This window comes from Bos grunniens, chromosome 1, assembly GCF_055505025.1.
Source record: "Bos grunniens cultivar Pamir isolate PY7600 chromosome 1, Bosgru_T2T1.0, whole genome shotgun sequence".
Lineage (NCBI taxonomy): Eukaryota > Metazoa > Chordata > Mammalia > Artiodactyla > Bovidae > Bos > Bos grunniens.
Window position 1 is genome coordinate 38344265 of NC_141165.1, and position 23621 is coordinate 38367885.

The 23621-nt window shown below is 44.8% G+C and overlaps 1 protein-coding gene across 4 annotated transcripts in view; it reads left to right on the forward strand.

The window, feature by feature from the left end:
• Nucleotides 1–22767, forward strand: part of GYG1 (glycogenin 1) — a 40833-nt gene extending 18066 nt beyond the window's left edge. For 3 of the 4 annotated variants that reach the window (XM_086386728.1, XM_086386942.1, XM_086386870.1), the window contains 3 exons: nt 695–821; nt 18937–19156; nt 21907–22767. In XM_086386728.1, coding sequence (XP_086242854.1) covers nt 695–821; nt 18937–19156; nt 21907–22080 — 521 coding nt within the window. In that variant the 3' untranslated portion in view covers nt 22081–22767. Of the gene's footprint in view, nt 1–694; nt 822–5195; nt 6507–18936; nt 19157–21906 lie in introns of those variants that run through there. The other variant, XM_086386821.1, reaches the window with a different exon arrangement.
• The last annotated feature ends 854 nt before the right edge of the window (nt 22768–23621 follow it).

The following is a 23621-nucleotide window of genomic DNA, read 5'->3' on the forward strand; positions in this document are numbered from 1 at the left end:
CAGGTCTGTGGTGCTATGTAAGTGTTCTGCTTGGATCGCCATCTGCCCACCTTCTCTCCAGCTGCAGTTGTCAGCCCGCCTGTGCATCCCTCGGACACCCTGTGTATGTAGGCAGTTCTGGCTTACATACAGTATCTGCAGCCTGTCAGACCAAGTCTCAAGCCACTGCCACGTGCCTCATAGCACTCAGAACTTTGCCTCACTGCCCTCATCCCCATTTGCGATGGTGTTGTGGATTCTTGATTTGCTGATAGTGGTGCCTCCCACCCTACCCAGACTGTCCTAGAGATGATGGCTCTGTCTCTGCCCACAGCTGATTCTCTAGTGCCTGGGCTGGTGTCTGGCACATAGTAGCTTCTCAGTGAATATTGTCTCAATTAATTAACTGAGGGAGATGGCTGCCCTCTAAAATGTCCTTTGGGAGCATGACATAGAATTTATTATTTTAAAAATGGAATTAGTGGGAATTTCCTGGCAGTCCAGGGGTTAGGACTCTGGGCTCTCACTTCCGAGGGCCTGGGTTCAATCCCTGGTTAGGGAACTAAAATCCCACCAGCCTTGAGGCACGGCCAGAAAAAAAAGCCAAAACAAAAAAAATAGAATTAGCCTATTTATAAAGGTCCAGTTATATATTCCTGTAAAATTACTGACCTGTCCTTGAAGTCCGTGACTGTAATTTGTTTGTTTCTTTCAGGTGGGGACCAGGGTTTACTGAACACGTTTTTTAGCAGCTGGGCAACAACAGATATCAGAAAACACCTGCCATTTATTTATAACCTAAGCAGCATTTCTATATACTCCTACCTCCCAGCATTTAAAGCGTAAGTGCAAGGGGTTTAACTGTGGTGTGGGATGGTGAGGGCAGGGGGTGCGGTTCATATTTCGGGGCGGGGTGCCTCAGTGTCGTTCTTGGGGCAAAAACAGGTGGAGACTTTGAGGAAAGTCCTTTCTCTCATAAGAAACTTGGCTGTGATGGGGAGGGGCCTTGCTGGTATTCATCACTTTACGTTTGGAGGAACCCAGAGGGCACTTTGCTGCCTGTGGGAAAAGGTTCCCATTGGTTCCTGGAAGCCAGGCCCTCTGATGAATCATCTCTCTGACACGGTCAAGAACACTTCTGCCTTGTACAAGCTGTTGAGCCTCAGCTCTCTAAAATGAGAGTGTGAACAGCTCCCTCTGAGGTTGCGGTGGGGGTGATATAAGATGAGTGGTGTCATGGTCAAGCTCAAGGCCTGTGGAGCTGGCCTCCTTCACTTCACATCTTGGAGAAGCCACTTCCTGGATGGTTACTAGTTACTGAAGTCGCAGCTTAGTAGAAGTTGTGCTTGTTACTGAACGCTCATCCTCGGTGTCCTCCAAAGGTTATTGTGAGCACTAAGGGAGGTGGCTCGGTCAGTCAAGAGTCTGCCAGCACTGTTTATAATAGCCAGGACATGGAAGCAACCTAGATGTCCATCAGCAGATGAATGGATAAGAAAGCTATGGTACATATACACAATGGAGTATTACTCAGCCATTAAAAAGAATACATTTGAATCAGTTCTAATGAGGTGGATGAAACTGGAGCCTATTATACAGAGTGAAGTAAGCCAGAAGGAAAAACATAAATACAGTATACTAATGCATATATATGGAATTTAGAAAGATGGTAACAATAACCTGGTGTACGAGATAGCAAAAGAGACACTGATGTATAGAACAGTCTTATGGACTCTGTGGGAGAGGGAGAGGGTGGGAAGATTTGGGAGACTGACATTGAAACATGTAGAATATCATGTAAGAAACGAGTTGCCAGTCCAGGTTCGATGCGCGATACTGGATGCTTGGGGCTGGTGCACTGGGATGACCCAGAGGGATGGTGTGGGGAGGGAGGAGGGAGGAGGGTTCAGGATGGGGAACACATGTATGCCTGTGGTGGATTCATTTTGATATTTGGCAAAACTAATACAATTATGTAAAGTTTAAAAATAAAATAAAATTTAAAAGAAAAAAAAAAAAAAAGAGTCTGCCTGCAATGCAGGAGACCAGGGTTTGATCCCTGGGTTGGGAGGATTCCCTGGAGAAGGAAATGGCAACCCACTACAGTATTCTTTGCCTGGGAAATCCCATGGACAGAAGAGCATGGAAGGCTGCACAGTCCATGGGGTCACAAAGAGTCAGACATGACTGAGCCACTCAGCCTACCCAAGGGAGGCAATCATGTGAAGAGCTAAGAGAGGCTGGCCTCCCTTTGTTGTTGTGGTTCAGTCACCAAGTCGTGTCTGACTCTTTGTGACCCCGTGTACTGCAGCACACCAGAATTCCCTGTCCCTCATCAACTCCAAGAGTTTACTCAAGTTCATGTCCAGTGAATCAGTGATACCATCCAACCATCTCATCCTCTGTCGACCCTTCTCCTCTTGCCCTCAATCTTTCCCAGCATCAGGGTATTTTCCAGTGAGTCAGTTCTTCGCATCAGGTGGCCAAGGTATTGGAGTTTCAGCTTCAGCATCCGTCCTTCCAATAAATATTCAGGGCTGATCTCCTTTAGGATGGACTGGTTGGATCTCCTTGCAGTCCAAGGGACCCTCAAGTCTTCTGCAACACCTCAGTTCCAAAGCATCGATTCTTCGGCCTCCCTTAGCATTTAGTAATAGCAGGCGATGCGTCCTCTCTGGGAGGTGATCCAGCAATGCAGGCAGTCTCCCAGCCCAAGGAGCAGCGTGTGTGTTCTCATTCTGCCATTTCCGTGCAGCGTCGGGAAGGCTCTTGGCTTCAGTCCACCATATGTAAAAGGAGGAGGGAAGTAAAAACCTCCCTCGTCAGGCTGTTGGGATAAAGCAGTTCATATACATAAAGTGCTCAGCGGACATTTGCTGTTTTTGCAACGTGCTCATTTCACACTGTTCCCTGTGTATTTCTAATTCAGCAGCTAATACAGCCCAGTTAACAGCGCTTGTCTCCCAGTGAGGGCCGGGGCGCTGTCCTTTAGGCTCTGACTCATTCGTGTGCAACCAAGATGATGATTCAGGCTTCTTGAGCAGAGGCCAAGCTGTCAGGTTGATCCTGAGACGTAGCCGTGAGCAGCGACACTCTGCTGAGTTGGGCTAGGCTCGTGATCTCTGTATCCCGCATGGGCGTTCCTGAGTGAGCAGAAAACAAAGGGTCTTTCACGCCTTGTGTTTCATTATCCAAAGTCCCCTCTAGATATCTTGCCCCACGGTAATGAGCATGCCTGGGTTTTTGAGGCCAAAATGTTTCCTTTTGTGTTCTTTTCTGGGCAAACTCTGTCAACGTTACCCAGCTAAAGATTACAAGTATTTTGTGTTCTTTCCTCCCTAACTGTTCTCTTGGAGTGTGTGTCTCTGACATATTGCAGCCTCTTCCTTTCTAGAACAAAACAGACAGCCTCTCAAACCTACCAACTGTGGTCTGAGTAAGCAAACAGAACACAATTCACTGTCAAGGGATGAAATAGGAGATGCATTATCTTTGCCTCTAGTCCTTGGCCTTGTGAGGTACAAGCCTGTCTTGCTTGGAAGTGTGGACTTGATTTTCTCTAGTTTTGCTTTTAGTTTCAGATATACAGCAAAGTGATTATTTTTTTCAGATTATATTCCAATAAAGGTTATTACAAGATATTGAGTATAATTCCCTGTGCTTTACACTATATCCTTGTTGATTTTTTTGATGTATAGTAGTTTGTTAATCGTAAATTCCTAACTTGTTCCTTCCCCTCCCTGTTCCCCTTCGGTAACCATAAGTTTGTTTTCCGTGTCTGTGAGTCTGTTTCTGTTTTGGATATAAATTCATTTGTATTATTTTTTAGATTCTATATATGAGTGATAACATAGAATATTCGTTTTTGTCTGACTTACTTCACTAAGTATAATATTTTCTCTGTGCCTGATTCTTTGTAACCCTTATTGCCTCATAACTAAAAGTGTTCCTACAAACCGTGGTCACTTTGTTGGTCACTCAGTCATGTCCGACTCTGCAACCCCATGGACTGCAGCACACTGGGCTTCCCTATCCTTCATCGTCTCTCAGAGTTTGCTAAAACGCATGTCCACTGAGTTGGTGATGCCATCCAACCATGTCATCCTCTGTCGTCCCCTTCTCCTCCTGCCTTCTATGTTTCACAGCGTTAGGGTCTTTTCCAGTGAGCCAGCTCTTCAAATCAGGTGGCCAAAGTATTAGAGCTTCAGCTTCAGCATCAGTCCTTCCAATGAGTATTCAGGGTTGATTTTCTTTAGGAGTGACTGGTTTGATCTTGCTGGCCAAGGGGCTCTCAAGAGTCTTCTTCAGCACTACAGTTTGAAAGCCCTCTAGAACTGAATTGCTCTATAAGAGGGCAGTTGCTTAATTTAATTGACTAGCTTCAGCTGGGCAAGCAAAGGTGCGCGTGCAAAAGAGAAAGAATCATTAGTGGTGTGAGCAATTCTGCGCCTCCTTCCACTCAAGTCTGCTCATCGAGCTTGTATCCTGAGATGACTGTACTGGGGAAACATGAATTTGACATCCTCCCAATTGGACTTGGTTCCCAAACCATGTTGATGCAGAGTTTAAAGATTCATATTTTTCATGTAACATGGCCTTATTTCCACTCTGGTTCATTCAGAGATTCCCTCTGATTTTCATTTTCCTACCAACGTTGAACTTACTGTCCTTTTAGTGATAAGCCTGGTTTGCACAGACATTGCTTGTGTTCATTTTATTTTGACAAAGAACAAGAAGCAGGTAGAGCCGAGTTAAATTATTTAGGGAGAAGACAGACTGACTTGCTGGAATCTTGGCCGCCTCTCTCAGAATCCCAGTGGTTTTTATATCCTCTAAATGAATTTCCCAGCACAACAGTTTGGGATCTAAATTACCAAAATGGTTAGGATGGTTTCTTCTTCCTGACTCTAGAAATGAGTGCTAATTTTGGCCATCTGCTTGGGGTATTGCCATAACCGTAGTGTAGATGACGCACTGGGAGGTTAGGAGCAGCCCCGTCACTAGCTCGACGTCAGCTGGCGTGTGACCTGACGGGAGTTAACACTGCGTCCGTGCTGCTCTCCCTGGGGGGTGTCGGCTCCACAGTTTGGTAATGAGGCTTCTCAGAGAGATGCCTTCCCTTTCCCCATTGCTAGTTATTTAGGGAAGTGGAAACCAGATCACAGAACTCATTTTCCCTTCCCTTTGCCAGAAAATTCTTTTGTTTTATTTTGCAGATATCCGTCTCCAGAGAAATTTTTCCTTACATTTTTGTTACAACTGGGAATGGCTAAAAAGGCAGGCAGTTACATTTTCTTTTTTGTTTTAAGTTAATATAAAATTGTGGCCCAAATCTTTGAAGCTTCCCTGGTAGCTCAGTGGTAAAGAATCCGCCTGCCAATCCAGGAGATGTGGATTTGATCCCTGAGTCAGGAAGATCCCCTGGAGAAGGAAACGGCAACCTACTCTAGTATTCTTGCCTGGAAAATCCCATGGAGCTTGGAGGGCTGTGAGTCCGTGGGATTGCAAAGAGTCTGATACAGTTTAGCAACTAAACAGCAACACAGACAGTCATGAACTCTTGGGCTGCCATCGCTACCTGACCAAGAACCCTGTGCACCGCTGAGAACTCAGCTGGGCTCAGGATAGCCTTGCTGGCCTCCAGGACCGAGTGGCTCTGTGGTGTGCTGGCCTTCCCCAGGGCAGCACAGGTGGTGGCAGGTGGGATGAAACTAAGAAGTGGTTTAGAGGCTTCATGGAAGAAGTCAAGAATTTGGCCCCCCACTCCTAGCAACCGTGTGCCTTGAGAATGCCGAGACAGTATTTACATGCCCCAGAGTCTCACCACCTTGGATGTCTTACAGCAATGTAGCCTTTGCTCTTCCATGAAGTTTCTGCAAAAGGACAGCCTGACATGAATCAAAATGAACATGAATTTGAGCCACAGGGGTAGCATATCTAAAGCCTTTCTCTGCAGACTGTTTGGGCAGAACAGAGCACAAAGGAAGCAGATGTACTAGTTTTACCACTTTGAATGGATTCTCAAACATAGCTTCTGAAAAACCAAATTAATAATATTTTCTGTAACAAAAGATCCTGTTTAATACTGCATAACTTGAGAACCAAAATGCTTGGCTTAGAACTTTCCAATTAATTTGTAATATATGTGTTGAAAAACAAGCTCATAAATGTATTTCTTAATGAAATAATATTTCTGAAAGTGCCTCGTATAATGTTTGGGAAATAGCAGGCTCCTAGTTAATATTCGTTTCTTTATGTTTTCTCCATCTGGAGGGCCTGTTTTATCCATATAGCATAGATTTTGGCTTGTACATAATGCTGGGTAAAATCTCATTAGTCTTTTTAAAATCAGCCATTTAGTTCCATTTTTACTTTCTATTAAATCCATTGACTAAAAGCTGTTTCTGTTATATTATGCTATATAAAATTGACCTAAAGCAAAGATAAAGAATTCTATGGTATTGTTTCAAACCGCCATACATTTTAATTGGTCGAATTGATTGAATAAAAAAACTTGATTTGTCAAATAATTTCCAAATAAATATTTTTAACTTACCCTTTTTCAGTTCAGTTCAGTCAGTCAGTCATCTCCGACTCTTTGTGACCCTATGAATTGCAGCACACCAGGCCTCCCTGTCCATCACCAACTCCCGGAGTTCACTCAAACTCACGTCCATCGAGTCAGTGATGCCACCCAGCCATCTCATCCTCTGTCATCCCCTTCTCCTCCTGCCCCCAATCCCTCCCAGCATCAGTCTTTTCCAGTGAGTCAGCTCTTCGCATGAGGTGGCCAAAGTACTGGAGTTTCAGCTTTAGCATCATTCCTTCCAAAGAAATCCCAGGGCTGATCTCCTTCAGAATGGACTGGTTGGATCTCCTTGCAGTCCAAGGGACTCGCAAGAGTCTCCTCCAACACCACAGTTCAAAAGCATCAATTCTTCAGCGCTCAGCCTTCTTCAGAGTCCAACTCTCACATCCATACATGACCACTGGAAAAACCATAGCCTTGACTAGACGGACCTTTGTTGGCAAAGTAATGTCTCTGCTTTTGAATATGCTATCTAGGATGGTCATAACTTTCCTTCCAAGGAGTAAGTGTCTTTTAATTTCATGGCTGCAGTCACATCACTTCATGGCAAATAGATGGGGAAACAGTGTCAGACTTTATTTTTGGGGGCTCCAAACTTACCCTTTAACTTGAGTTTAAATATGATCTAAGACCTGGCCTAGTGATCTAATCTCAGAAACTATATCTACAGACCCAAAATATTTCTTTCCATTTGTTTGCTGCTTTAGATGTTTCGGAGGATGTTCATATCCATTATTTCTTTCCCAGAAATGTAGCTTATTCACTAAAACCTTTTCTAGCCTCTTTAAAGTCAGTATTTTCTGAAAGTGAAATTGAACCTTTGGTGTCCTCATTTCGGTTGTGTACACATATTTCTGATGTGGTTGTTTTTCCTTGATCCCTAAGAGACCCCTGGCTCCAGTTCTGCCTGGAACTGCTGTCATTGAAGATATAGACCATCTGTGTTCATTTCTTTCCACACTCCTCCATCTTCACCTAAAACCCTGAGGAGCTGTACTTGGTATGGCTCTTATTTTTTCATCCATTTGTTGTCTTCTTACTGATTATCCAGCATGGAGCATATGGAGGGTGCCTGCCTTCTGCTCACAGAGGACCAGAAGAATGAATGAGGGTACTGTAATCTAATCAATGTGGCAAATGCTTAAGCATGCAGAGCTTCCTGTACATCCCATGGTACAGTCCAGCATGGTTTGAGTGTCGAAGAATCAAGTCTGTGGTTCCACAGATGTCTTCTTTCTCCTTTCTGGGTGTCAGGGGTGCCTGCCGGGCCCCAGGTGCCCCATGTCTCAGCATAGCCATCGGGTTGTTCTGACTTCACCTCTAAGCACCTGTCGGGTGGTCTGTCCTCAGATCTTACTGCTGCAGCCCATTCTGCTACCCGGGTCCTCATCATGAAGCGGGAAGCTTCCACGACAGTCCCATTGCAGCCTTCAGAGGCTGCTCTGACAGCAGGCACAAAAGGGTCTGAGGACATGGGCAGGACTCTGACTGAGAAATGCTGTCTCACAGGAGAGGGAGCTCGTGGGAGGGGAAGAACGTGGGGATTGAGTGGAAGATTCGGGCTCTTCAGAGGTCTCAAGCTGGTGGGCTACAGACTGTATTTGTCCCACGGATATGTTTTGTCTTCCTAACATAATCTTTTTTTTAATTTTCTCAGTTATTAATGATTAAAATTAGGGAATTTCACATGAAATGCAACTTTCCAAGTCCTTAAAAAAACAGATCTTTAGCAGGATGTGGAAGAAGAATGTCAAAGATATTGTTACCAGCATGGGACCTAAGCAGCTGGAGCAGAGGAGCTGCCATTTCCCAAGATGGGGAAGACTGTGAGCAAAGCCGGTTATTAGGAGCAGGGACTGACCAGAGGTGTATCCAGTGTGTGAAGTTGTGGGGCAAATATTAAGTTCAGGAGAGAGGTCGGGTAAGACATTGCCACAGGAGTGTCAGCATATAAGTGATATTTATAGCTGGGAGACAAGATGATATCAGCAAGAGAGTGGTTATGATACAGAAGAGTCCTGGAGACTGAGCCCTGAGACGGGAAAATGTGGAGCAATAAGAACAAGAGACCAAGACCAGCAAGGCAGGAGGAAACCCTGCAAAGTGAGGTTTTGCACAAGCCAAACAAAGAAAACATTTCAGGAGAGGGGGCAGTGATCCATCCGTGTCAGTGCTATGGTGAGCCAGGTAAGAGGACCACTGAGAAGTGGTCCTGGACCTAGAACGTGGGGTCACCAGTGACTTTGGCAGGGACACGTCTGGTGGAGGGTAGAGGAGAAAACCTTACCACAGCAGATCCAAGGGAAGGGAGAATTGGAACCCTTCTGAAGCATTTAATTAAAAGAGAGAAGAGAAAGGGACTCCTAACTGGATGGGAATGATGGACCAAGAGACAGTGGTGGTGGTGGTTTTTTAAGATGGAAGCAGTTACAGCGTGTTTGTGTGTTGATGGAAATGATCCAGGAGGGAGAGAGAGCCCTGAAAAACCTGGAGGGAGACTTGCTGAGTGAGATGCCCTTGAGAAGGTGAAAAGGAATGTGTCTGAGTGCACAGGTGGAGAGGTTGGCTTCAGACAAGGGGAGGACGGTTGTGTGGGACGGATGCAGGTAGGTGGCTGTGGTTTTTTGATCGAGTGAATGAATGAGCAGTCAGCCAGAAGAGACTGAGAGTGACACGCTACCCCCAGGAGCGTCTCCCTAGTGACCTTACCTCATGGGGCTCCCTCTGCTACTTTGTGAAGAGTAGCCAACCAGGTAGGTGGCGGAGTTGACAAGGTCCAAGTTGAGGTTATTATTTTTTTTTAATATTTGTTTATTTATGGCTGCACTGGGTCTTCATTGCTGCGTGTGGTCTTTCTCTAGATTCAGTGAGCGGGAGCTATTCTTCATTGCAGTGTGTGGGCTTCTCATTGCAGCGGCTTCTGTTGTTGTGGAGCACAGACTCTAGGGTGCAACAGGCTCAGTAGCTGCAGTGCTTGGGCTCAGTTGCCCCGCAGCATGTGGGGTCTTCAGGTGTGGAACCTGTGTCCCCTGCACTGGCAGGTAGATTCTTAGCCCCTAAACCACCAGGAAGTCCCAAGTTGAGCTTATTTAAGTCTGGGTTTGAGTACTGATGTTGTTGGCATTTCCAGGGCACAGTTGGAAGGGTTATTTAATTTAGCTTGAAAGCCAAAGAAAGATTGGGTGGGTCCCTGGAGGCTGCAGTTGGTTGTTGCTGGGTAGCAGCTGTCTTCTGGTGATGGGAAAAGCACTCACCCCATGACCCCCCCTCACCAGCTCCACTCTCTACATGACCAGCCCACCCCATGGGCACTTGGCTTTATAACTCTTGATCTAGATTGTGAGTGGGTAAGAGGAGGAAATTTTTGGTGAGAGAGGAGAGGTGGCTGGCTGATCGACTGTGGGAATCAGTTTGGGTTTGTGTGTGAGAGGGAATCCGAGAAGATACGAAAGTGAGTAGCCACAAATCAGAGAGCATGAGTCACTGAAATGGTCCGAGGATGATTGGCACGGCGGCCACATTTCCTAGGGAAGGATTGGGCTGGCAGTGCTGCGTGTCTCTTCCTGGAACCTGCGTGAACAGTGCACGCAAAGAGCTTCGTGAGAATTGAAATTGCTCCTGTGTGCACCGTCATGGGTTAGTTCCCATTCTGCTCTGGCCAGTCCTGTCGTCTCATCCACACCTTACCGGCTGCATTTCTCAACTGCTAAACTGGTCGTGAAAATTCTATCTGATCTTTTGGTAACACCAGGTCACAGGGATTATTTTAACGGCTAACCTAAGCAGTATTATTGCTGGCTTGGGTTCAAACTATGTCTTGTGATCTGGACGTCACTTTTGAGATTCTATCAAGTTAAAATTAGAACACTTATTTTAAGAGATGTGTGCAAGCTGAGACAAATCCCCAGTAGTGGGTCAGAATGAATGGCTCTCAGTAATTTAGAGACAATTGTGATATGTACCCATTTTTTTTTTTTTCCTGGCTGGTAAAATTTGGTGGATAAATCAGGCAGTGAGTCAGTGATTCTTCTGGTTATCCTTGCACTGAATCGAGGTCAGTTGAATTTGATCTTCTGATATTAGCATGTCCCCTTCTTGTTCACTGCCTACTTTGCTTTTGACTAAAAAAGCGACCTAAATTTTGACTGTCGTACCTGTTTGGCCTTTGGTAAGGGAGAGAGATACCACCAGAAAAATACTCTGGGTTTCTCTTCTCTAAGAAACACCCCTCCCCCAAATTTGCTTTTAAGCTAAATTGTTCTTTTAAGCAGAAGTAATTTTCCCTTTTCTTATGACCTGTGCCCACTGTTATTTCATTTCACATGGTTATTTTGGACTTTTTATAAATGGCTGAAGAGTAAGTTGGTTAAAATGATAGAAAATGATTTTTAAAAACAGTCCTCAGGGAACATGATTGTGACAAACATAATTACATGAAATCCATATCTAGATGAATGGAAATTCCAGATACAAAAACTGAGACCTTTTGCTCATCTCTTTTGCCAACAGACTGTTTTATCATGAAAGCTAATAGAGCAGGCCGTTCAGGCTACTGTGTTTTGTAATTAAATACCATTCTGTTTGTGCAGTGAGACCATGGTTACATAAACTGTGTAACTGACAAACCTTCATATGTGGTGTTCAGGGTTAGGCCTAATGAGGCCGCCCCTTTCGTGGAGCCCAGGGCAGCCTCCGGTGATCTCCAGGAACATCCTTTGGGTGACTACCTTTTGCACAACTGCTGAGTCTGTCTTCACTTCCTCCCACCTTTCTGTCTGAGCCCCATGATTCCCACTCAGCAGCTGCCTCTCTCCCCACCCTCGAAGGGCCCAGGGCAGAACTTTCAGTGACTCACCAGGCCTGTTCTTCTGTTCATCCTTGCTCTGAAACTTGTTTTTCTCCCACCCCTGTTCATTCCCACAGATCTGTCAGGTAGGTGGCACTGAGGTTAAAGTAATACCTCAGCACCTAAAAAACAAGTTCTGATTCCTGACTGTGCAGAAATAGGGCTGACTGTAGAATGAACCTGTGACATCGGAAGCCTCCGCACCGTGGGCTATAAGCCCAGCATCTTCCTGTCTCTCGTATCTCTCTGCTGTCACCTCCTGGATCCTCGTGAACTCTTCCAAGTCTGCCCCCCAGTACCCTGGACCCAGTCATTTTTTTCCCAAGAAACACCTCACGTTGGGCATTTTGCGACTTGTTTTGTTGCTGGAATTTGAGTAGCTGTTGGGGGAGTACATCACACTGGGCAGGCTTCCACAGTTCTGCTCACCTCTTGACCCCCACCACCGCTTACCAGCAGCCAAGGGATTCCTCTCCTTTGAGCAGAAAGAGCAGTTCACCCCACATTTAGGACCCTTTTGGAGAAGGAAACGGCAACCCACTCCAGTATTCATGCCTGGAAAATCCCATGGACCAAGGAGCCTGGTGGGCTACAATCCATGGGGTCGCAAAGAGTCGGACACAACTGAGTGACTTCTGTGTGTTAGGACCCTTTAAGATCTCAGTTTCTACCTCTAACAGACTTATCAAAGAACTCTCTGAAAACCAACACCGCTCTATCTAGGCAAGGACCCTCCAGTGAATAGAATTTTTCACATTGTTAGGGTGGAATGTGAAGTCCTAGAGAAAAGAAGTCCTTCCCCTGGCCACAGAAGGTAACGGTGACTTAGCATTAAAGAAACACTCAGGCACCGTGGATTCATGAAGGAAGAGCCCAGGCCTGAACCACAGTGAAATGCAGGGTATGGACTGTCCCCAGTGGCATTCCTGTTGACTAGGAGAAGGCCATGGGCCATGTGGGCAGGAATCCAACGGGCGTGAGCTGGGTGTCCAGGGAGGTGGCAGAGGGCTCTGAGCCACCTCGGGGCACAGGCAGAACCAATGTACGCTTCTGCCTCCCACAGACAGTGGGCAGTCCTGCAGGTAGGTGGGTTTGCTGCTTTGCGGTGGCATTCTGCTGTAGAATAGACCATTGTGCCTTCCTCTGCATGTGCTCTGATGGCCCAGTTCATGGAGTGAGGTGCTGGGAAGGCCCCTAGACACTGTCAAGCACAGTCCACTTGAGAGTCCCTAAGAAGCACCATCCATTTCTTGCTCTTGTTTTCCCCTTTCCCCCTAAACTTCATGCAGACTGCATCCTTCTGAGAACAGTTTTCAGACAGTGCTAAGTTGCTTGCTCTCTAGCTTCATTTCCTGTTAATTACTTCCTGCTGCTATGTCCTTGACTATATTGGGGATATTTCCAGGGTTCGTTTCCAGCTTTGATATTGACTGTCTGTTTTATTAGTTGCTCAGTAATGTCTGACTCTTTGCGATCCCACGGACTGTAGCCCGCCAGGCTTCTTTGTCCACGGAATTCTCCAGGCAAGAATACTGGAGTGGGTAGCCATTCCCTTCTCCAGGGGATGTTCCTGACCCTGGGATCAGTCGTGGGTCTTCTGCATTGCCGGCAGACTCTTTACCATCTGTGCCACCAGGGAAGCCCGACTGTCTGTAGGCAAGGGGTTAATCTGTGGAGTGATACTCTGAGATTATGTCCTTAATAATTCTGGGAATGTCTTACAGCCTGGCTGTGGTGGAGAACCTTAGCTCTAGAGCCAGACTACTTTGCTGAAATCCTAGTCCTGTTATTCACCAACCACATGATTCTAGACAAGTCAATTTCTTCCTACCTTGGTAGGACTCAAAAAGTTGTTTTGGAAATTAACTGAGGTAAACCAGGCAAATGTTAACCAGTGCCTGGCACACGTGAGTACTCAGTGCATGCTCAGTCACTTAGCTATGTCCGACTCTTTACGACCCCATGGTCTGTAGCCTGCCAGGCTCCTCTGCCCATGGAATTTTCCAGGTAATACTCAAGGGAGTTGCCATTTCCTCCTCCAGGGGATCTTTCTGACCCAGGGATTGAACCTGCATCTCCTGAATTGGCAGGTGGATTCTTTAGCACTGAGCCACCTAGGAAGCCCTGATAGAGGTTAGGTCTTCCAATTACTATTGCCTAAGCATGTGTAAACTATGAGGAGAGTGGGCTGGAAAGGAATAAAGTTCATGCTGTATTCATGTTTTAATATTATTTTTCTTAGTGTTGCTGTCTCTCATGTAATGACTGTACATGACATTTAAATTAGGCTCAGCAGGTCATGGGTTGAGACATTGGTTAGTTAATAAAGGAGAAGCCTTTAAGTGCTATTGCCTCAGGCAGGGAAGTCGGGGCAAGAGGGGTGGATATCAGAGGAGGTGGGAGGGGGCCCCCCTCTCACGGGTGCTCTATTCTGGTTTTAGGCTTAAGTGTACCGCTAGGCTGAGGCAGTGCCTGTTGTCCCTGCCTGGCCCCCGCTGCCCCAGAACGCATGTATCAGGTCTCTGGGATGGGTTGCCCCCTCATCATTAGAACATTTGTTGAAGGCACTTCTCTTAATCCTGCTCATCTTTCTCAGGCCTTGACTGAGCCTCTTCCGAAAATCCCTACCTGCAGTAATTGCTTTGGAATGTCTATAGCACTTAATGTCAGCACTGCCCTGCTGGCTCTGATGTGTTGCCTGCTTGTTCTATTGTTTCTTATTTTTATGTGGATGACTCATCTCCATGTTTGGATAAAGGCTCTTGGGGCTGCACACTGACCATAGTAGTGGTGCCTTACATGGAAGTGTTGGTTATTTAATTGATCGCCCTGGTGGTGGTTTAGTTGCTAAGTCATGTCCGACTCTTGTGACCCCATGGACTGTAGCCTGCCAGGTTCCTCTGTCCATAGGATTCTACAGGCAAGAATACTGGAGTGAGTTGCCATTTCCTTCTCCGGGGGATCTTCCCAACCCAGGGATCGAACCCAGGTCTCCTACATTGCAGGCAGATTCATTACCTGCTGAGCTACAAGGGAAGCCTGTCTATGCACAAATTTGAGCATTATGATTTATCCCTTCAAGAATAACATTCAGAGTTCTTGTGTGTGATGTGCCCAAGTATGTGAATGCATGTAAAATATACCACATGTATAAAATAAAGAGTATGCTTGGGAATCTCAAGTATCTACTCCATCATCAGAAGAAATGCCTTGAGGGGAGATAGTTATCCTTAGGAGGAATTAGACAGTAGGCTCTCTTTTTGTGCTTGGTTTTGGAGTAGCAGCGTGGCAGGATGGTAAGAACTTAGGCTTAAGAGAGGGACAAGACCCCATCGCTGCCACTAAATAGCCCTATGACTCTAGACAACTCAGCTCTAGGACCTTCCATTTAACACATTAGTAAAAATCTACCTGGCAGGACTATTATTATTCCCAAATGTGTCCTGAAAGAATTTGGACCCCAGATGTTGTTCAGTTGCTCAGTTGTGTCCAAGTCTTTGTGACCCCATGGACTGCAGCACCCCAGGCATCCCTGTCCTTCACCATCTCCCGGCATTTGCTTAAATTCATGTCCATTGAGTCATTGATGCCATCCACCCATCTCATCGTCTGTCATCCCCTTCTCCTGCCTTCAGTCTTTCCCAGCATCAGGGTCTTTTCTAATGAGTCAGCTGTTCGCATCAGGTGGTCAAAGTATTGGAGCTCTAGCATCAGTCCTAATGAATATTCAAGACTGTTTTCCTTTAGGATTGACTGGTTGGATCTCCTTGCAGTAGAAGGGACTCTCAAGAGTCTCCAACACCACAGCTCAGAAGCATCAATTCTTTGGCGCTCAGCCTTCTTTATGATCCAACTCTCACATCATTACATGACTACTGGGAAAACAATAGCTTTGATTAGATGGACCTTTGTCAACAAAATGTCAGATAATGATAGCTATATAGCAGGTCTCTGACATTAAAAACAAAACAAAAAACCTTTAGGAGATAAGAAAGGTTACATGAATAGAGTTTGCATTGTTTTGATCTGCCCATCATGCTCAAGTACTTCCATTGCCTACAGGATACCTCCACTAAAATCTGACACTTGAACCCAACACCCAAGGATCTGTCCCATGTTACCTTTCCCTATCAGAGCTTTCTGAAAGTGACAGTCACTCAGTCATGTCCAACTCTTTGCGACCCCATGGACTATACAGTCCATGGAATTCTCCAGGCCAGAATACCGGCGTGAGTAGCCTTTCCCTTCTCCAGGGGATCTTCCCAACCCAGGAATTGAACCCAGGTCTCCCACATTACAGGTGGACTCTTTACCAGCAGAGACATGAGGGAAGCCCTCAGATCTTCCTCAGTTCAGTTCAGTCGCTCAGTTGTGTCCGACTCTTTGCAACCCCATGAATTCCAGCACACCAGGCCTCCCTGTCCATCACCAACTCCCGGAGTTCACTCAAACTCATGTCCATCGAGTCAGTGATGCCATCCAGCCATCTCATCCTCTGTCGTCCCCTTCTCTTCCTGCCCCCAATCCCTCCAAGCATCAGAGTCTTTTCCAATGAGTCAACTCTTCACATGAGGTGGCCAAAGTATTAGAGTTTCAGCTTTAGCATCAGTCCTTCCAAAGAACACCCAGGACTGATCTCCTTTAGAATGGACTGGTTGGATCTCCTTGCAGTCCAAGACACTCTCAAGAGTCTTCTCCAACACCACAGTTCAAAAGCATCAATTCTTCAGCACTCAGCTTTCTTCACAGTCCAACTCTCACATCCATACATGACCACAGGAAAAACCATAGCCTTGACTAGATGGACCTTTGTTGGCAAAGTAATATCTCTGCTTTTGAATATGCTATCTAGGTTGGTCATAACTTTCCTTCCAAGGAGTAAGCGTCTTTTAATTTCATGGCTGCAGTCACCATCAACAGTGACTTTGGAGCCCAAATAAATAAAGTCTGACACTGTTTCCACTGTTTGCCCATCTATTTCCCATGAAGTGATGGGACCAGATGCCATGATCTTAGTTTCCTGAATGTTGAGTTTTAAGCCAGCTTTTTCACTGTACTCTTTTACTTTCATCAAGAGGCTTTTTAGTTCCTCTTCACTTTCTGCCATAAGGGTGGTGTCATCTGCATATCTGAGGTTATTGATATTTCTCCCAGCAATCTTGATTCCAGCTTGTGCTTCTTCCAGCCCAGAGTTTCTCATGATGTACTCTGCATAGAAGTTAAATAAGCAGGGTGACAATATACAGCCTTGATGTACTCCTTTTCCTATTTGGGACCAGTCTGTTGTTCCATGTCCAGTTCTAACTGTTGCTTCCTGACCTGCATACAGGTTTCCTGCTTGTCTCTAATTGGAGGACACTCAGTCTGGCATATATATGCTCTGCAGCCCCTGCCTAGAAGACCCTGTATTACCACCTGGACCCAATGCCCGTCTGCTGTACAAGTTTTTAAGTCACACCCTCTCTCTCACCACCACCTGCCCCACTGACCTTAGCTGTCAGTGACCTCTTTGCCTCTGAACTCCTAGGGCACTTGCTGTTCCCATCTTCCTTTTGGCACTTGTATTCACCTTTATCATTATTTCGTTTTCCATGTATAGAGTCGGACACGACTGAGCGACTTCCCTTTCACTTTTCACTTTCCTGCATTGGAGAAGGAAATGGCAACCCACTCCAATGTTCCTGCCTGGAGAATCCCAGGGATGGGGGAGCCTGGTGGGCTGCCGTCTGTGGGGTCACACAGAGTCGGACACGACTGAAGTGACTTAGCAGCAGCAGCAGCAGATTATATACATAGGACAAACAGAATAGGACCATTCTTAACTCTTCCTTTTCTTATCTTATATAGTGTGTGTGTATTGTGAAATATAGTATATACACAAGAGGATATCAGAAATGTTCAGTTTTAAGAAACATCCACCACTCAAGTTCAGAAGTGGACTATAACCAGCATCTTAGAAGCCTCTTTTTGTCTCTTTCCTATCACAGCTTCCCCTCTCTTCTCAAGATAACCAGTATCATGAAATTTATATTGATTACGGTTTTCTGCTCTTTAAACAGTACTTTTTTTTGTTTGTCCGTATGTAAGTAGATTCATATGTATGTATCCATATTTACATACATATGAATACATACCTGTATTCATATTTCTATTTGAATTTGTATAGTTTGTTCATATTTTAAAAATCAGTCATCTGTTGGCTACAAGATGTTTATAGCTACAGTTCATTTATTTTGGTTGCTGTATTGTATTCTATGATATCAGTATACCAGAAGTTGTCCTTAAGAAAACAGAATGGATAAGTAACCATCAGATTTCAGTGACATTCAACAGTCAGCAATGTATTTCTTGCTCATATGTTAGTGACTAGATTGGGACAGCTCTGATTGTCTCAGCTGAGTTAGGAGCCAGGCCACAGGTTTTGATCCACATCTGTTGTGATCGTCTCATTCTTCTGGAACATTCTTCTGCTGGCAGAAGTTGTAGCTTCTCAGGGAGGCTGAACAGAAACAACAGTGCTTTTAGAAGGCACACTGTCCCTTCTGCGCATTTCATCAGTGAAAGCAAATCATGCAACCACACCAATATCAGGGAGGCAGGAAAGAGATTGGGCAAGAAAGTGAACGTTCGCAGAACAGTGAACTAACCTGATGTGTGGCCATTCTGGTTGTTTCCAGTTAATGACTATTTCAGACAGTGCTGTGCCTGTGAACGTTTTATGTCTCCTATTGTGCACGTGTAGGAGTTTCTCTGGGGTTCATGCCTAGGAGGTGAGCTTACTTTTGGGTTGTAAAGCGTGAGCATTTTCAGCTTTCCTGGGTGATATCAAATGGCTCTCCAGGTGGTTGTATCTTCTCTGTCCTTGCATGTGTGCTCAGTCGTTTCAGTCGTGCTGACTCTGTGCAACCCCGTGGACCGTAGCCCACCAGGCTTCTCTGTCCATGGGATTCTCCAGACAGGAATACTGGGGTGGGTTGCCACGCCCTCCTCCAGGGGATTTTCCCAACCCAGGTATCAAACCCACGTCTCCTGAGTCTCCAGCATTGCAGGCAGATTCTTTACCACTGAGCCACCGGCTCTGTCCTTGGTGGATCAGTATTTGGTTGTTGCACTGATCCACTGTTACTTTGGGATTTTTGTGTGTATTTAACATACAATTGAGGACTTCTCTGGTGGCTCAGTAGCAGAGAATCTACCTAGTGTAAGAGCTGCGCGAGACTTGGGTTCAGTCTCTGGGTCAGGAAGATCCCCTGGAGGAGCGCTTGGCAACCCACTCCAGTATACCTGCCTGGAGAATCCCATGAACAGAGGAGCCTGGCTGGCTCCAGTCTGTAGGGTTGCAAAGAGCTGGACAAGACTGAGGCAACTTAGCACTCAGGCACAATGTACAATTGAATAATTTTAGAGGTAGGTCTAAAGTTTTTTCAGTGAGCTCAACTTTTCTAACCACGACTGAAGGATGGAAGGTGCACTGTCAGTGCTCAGAGTTCACTAACTGTTTCAACTTGTGTTCACTTGGCAGATTTGGTGCAAATGCCAAAGTTGTGCATTTCCTAGGACGAACCAAACCATGGAATTATACTTACGATCCTCAAACAAAAAGTATTCAGAGTGAGTCCCACGATCCCAATATGACTCACCCAGAGTTTCTCAGCCTGTGGTGGAACATCTTCACTACCAGCGTGTTACCTGTGCTTCAGCAGTTTGGCCTTGTCAAAGACACCCGCTCATGTGTACATGTGGTAGGTTCTCTTTTTTTCCTTCAGGTAATTTGGTGTTTTGTTTTTAAAAACTTGGTATACGAGTAGAGACAGACTTTTTAGTGGTATTTTGAACAGAGACATAAGCAAGACTTTGTGGAAAGAAAACAGTGTTCATCGTAGAGGGGGAGAAATATTACCAGCAAAGATTAAAGCAGAAGTAGATATTGTGGCAGATTTCATTAGACTTGGGAGCACAAGAAAGGTTTTTAGAGGTTTAGACTGATAGATGTATCTGTATATATATCCATATGTTATAACTATAAAATCCTTAGTCCGTTGTCCTAAGACTGTAAGATTATTCCTAAAGTAGTGGTTTACAAAAACAAAGAATGCCCCAGTTCATGTTTTAGAAGCCGCAAAAGTTTTAAATATACCTATTTTAGTTTTGCCATTTGTGTAGAAGAATATTTTTCAAGTGAAAATTACAATAACAGGAACATACAATAAATACTTTTCTGGGATCATTTTGAGTTGCTGTGTTTTATTCCTCTGGTTATATGGGATTTTAGAAAAATCCCTTTGTAAGAAGAAGATTACATAGTAACATTTATAGTTACATCCTGCTTAGCATCTTTTCTGACTTTAAAGGTCTTCCTCTGAGGTTGGTTCTTTTGGAAGAGTTGGAGGACGATTGGAAATTAAACTTTTATGTTACGTATTAAGATATAAAGAATAAAACTAAATGGGTGAATTATAATCAAGTCTAAAAGATCAGTTAATTACCTTGCTATAATATAAGAGACTATAAAGTTAGATTTTAGTCATTTCACTTACGAGCACTGGTACTGAAATATAAAAAGGAGAAAGTGAAAAACAACACATTCTTAGACTATTTGCTTTATATGGACCATGAACTAATATTTATACAGTGCTTGGAATATTGCCTTGTACGTAGGAAGTGCTTACAAAAAGTTATCTATTCTTATTTAACCCTTATAACCACTCTGGCAAGTAAGTATTATTTTTGTTGATATCCCCTTCTTATATATTAAAATTAACTGAGACTTGGGAGAAGGCAATGGCACCCCACTCCAGTACTCTTGCCTGGAAAATCCCATGGATGGAGGAGCCTGGTAGGCTGCAGTCCAGGGGGTCGCTAAGAGTCAGACACGACTGAGCGACTTCACTTTCACTTTCCACTTTCATGCATTGGAGAAGGAAATGGCAACCCACTCCAGTGTTCTTGCCTGGAGAATCCCAGGGACGGAGGAGCCTGGTGGGCTGCAGTCCATGGGGTCGCACAGAGTCGTACACGACTGAGGTGACTTAGCAGCAGCAGCAGCAGCAAAGAAGTCCCACAGCTTCTCCTAGTTATGTAACAGACCAGGCGGTAGCAGAGCTGGGACTCACACCCAGGCCTGAGAGACTGTGGTCCTTGTGAAGAGCCTTGTGAGAGGGGGACTCTATGAGAGGCTGCCTGTATCATTCCTGTGGCAAGTGGAAGGCAGAGGCAGGACTAATCCAGGGGAAGGACAGGCATTGCCGCAGCTATAATAGAATCCCGTGGAATCTACCCACATACCTTGGAATTCTAGAATATTTAAATTCATACATATATACTCATACTTACATATAGCAACAGAAATAGGTAATAACATGTTCTGCTCTCCCATTTTCTCTGTTAAAAGCAATACCTGTATGTATTCATTTGCCTTCCTTTTTCTCTACTAATGGTTCTAGTCCTGTCACACCTGAGAGCTTTATGAAGGATAACCTTAAATGTTCTCTTATGCTACCACTGAAGTTAATTGCCCTTGTGGTGTGTGCTCAGTCGTGTCCACCTCTTTGTGACCCCACGGACTGTAGCCCACCAGGCTCCTCTGCCTTTGGAATTTTCCAGGCAAGAGTACTGGAGTGGGGTGCCATTTCCTACCCCAGGGGATCTTCCTGACCCAGGGATTGAACCCACGTCTCTTGTGTCTGCTTCATTGGCAGGCGGATACTTTACCGCTAGTGCCATCTGGGAAGCCTGAAGTTAATTCCCCACCTGTATGTAATGAGATTTGAGCTTAATACCGAGGAGGCTTGCTCCATTCCCTGCACAGTTACCTTGTTCCTTCCACACAAGCCAGGGGCTGAGGGTTATGAACCAAGGGAAGTAAAGATGGGAAATGAAGATTCATTCAAAACTAAGCAGATTAACAGAAGCTACAGGAATAGATCTGACTTGGCAATAAACTTGAACAGGAAGATAAGTTTGGTGTATAGTCTCAAACCATTTAGCTCGCTTTTATAATGTGACGGCTGTATATATGGTGCGGCTCTCTGCTTAGGTTCTTAGCTTCTGAAGTACCATTTTGTTTAAGTTCTCAACCTTTCTGAGCCCACACAGATCAGGAACTTATCATGAGACTTCTGTTCCCTTGTTCATCCATCTTACGCTTTCTAATGAACTGTTGCAGCTTTCAGACTTGGTCTATACACTGGCTTTCTCTTGTGGCTTCTGTAGAAAGGTATGCAGAACTTAAACATTAACCCTACCCAGTTAATTTGTTCCCCCAATGTTTTCACCAAGTCAAGAAGTCTTCATTTTGTTAGGAAAAAAAAAATCACATGATCCTTGTATTTCCGTGTCTTTGTTTGTTTTGTTTCATGTAATACTTTTTGGTTTTTGCTACTTTGCATGATAATTCATCCTGGTTTTACTCACCTTCCTCAATTTATTGCGTTCTTTAAAATGGTCCGACTTTAACCTCTAAAGGAGCCTCTACTTATTCTCTCCTTTCTAGGAAAATGTCTCAGGAGCCGTATCACAGCTGTCCCTTGGGGAGATCCCAGCTCCGGCACAGCCTTTTGTATCCTCAGAAGAACGGAAGGAGCGGTGGGAACAAGGCCAGGCTGACTACATGGGAGCAGATTCCTTTGACAACATCAAGAGGAAACTTGACACTTACCTCCAGTAGAAACACTGCCGTTTTCTGTGGACACATCCACGTCACAGGCACTTGTTTCTGATACTTAGTACCTAGAGCTGGGTTAAGAAAGGTCTATTACAGTTGCTAGAGGCTTTCACTAAAATTCATCAGATGTGGGGTTTTTTGCAAGACAACTGGTGAGAACTGGGCAAAAGTTGTTTAAGTAGCAATTCTGTTATATGAACAACAGTTGTGCTTTTTAACCCTGAGCTTATATTTCAGAAATTCTCAATTAAGCTGACTGCCAATGTATATGGTAAGGGAAATTCAATCTTAAGTTGTTAAGATAGCTGTATCAACTCTTAAAATGTGCCAAGCCAGGCTTCAGATCAGTCTCCTTTCAGAATGGGACACGCATGGTACATGTCTCTTGCTTGCTTGCTGTACCCCTCACTAGACCTGCATTTTAGAGTCTCCCAGAGGCTGCCAGAGTGATTGTAATTCTGCTTTCAGATAAAGACAGCCTGTAATAGCACTGCTGAGTGATTCATAAGCGTATCAACAAATGGTGTTAACCCATTTCCTAGTCTTAGCGTCTGAAGGTGTTCACCAGTTTTCTGTGTACAGTAAGGCGGCATGCTAAAATGCTTTGTTCCGTTCTGTATATCTGAAAACAGCAGTGTGATGGTTCCCTGCAATGGCACCCTGTATGAAAAATAAACACTTACTGCCATATCTTGGTTGTTTCATTAAGGACACCCACTCCTCATGGGGAAAAAAAGTATCAGGGAATTTTTCATAATTTGTAGAATTTGTATTTTTTTTTAGTTTTATTTTATTTTTAAACTTTACAATATTGTATTAGTTTTGCCAAATATCGAAATGAATCCGCCACAGGTATACCCGCGTTCCCCATCCTGAACCCTCCTGCCTCCTCCCTCCCCTACCCTCCCTCTGGGTCATCCCAGTGCACCAGCCCCAAGCATCCAGTACCGTGCATCGAACCTGGACTGGCGACTCGTTTCATACATGATATTATACATGTTTCAATGCTATTCTCCCAAATCTCCCCACCCTCTCCCTCTCCCACAGAGTCCATAAGACTGATCTATACATCGGTGTCTCTTTTGCAGTCTTATACACAGGGTTATTGTTACCATCTTTCTAAATTCCATATATATGCGTTAATATACTGTATTGGTGTTTTTCTTTCTGGCTTACTTCACTCTGTATAATAGGCTCCAGAAAAATAAATGACCCAATCAAAAAGTGGGCCAAAGAACTAAATAGACATTTCTCCAAAGAAGACATACAGATGGCTAACAAACACATGAAAAGATGCTCAACATCACTCATTATCAGAGAAATGCAAATCAAAACCACTATGAGGTACCATCTCACGCCAGTCAGAATGGCTGGGATCCAAAAGTCTACAAGCAATAAATGCTGGAGAGGGTGTGGAGAAAAGGGAACTCTCTTACACTGTTGGTGGGAATGCAAACTAGTACAGCCACTATGGAGAACAGTGTGGAGATTCCTTAAAAAACTGGAAATAGAACTGCCTTATGATCCAGCAATCCCACTGCTGG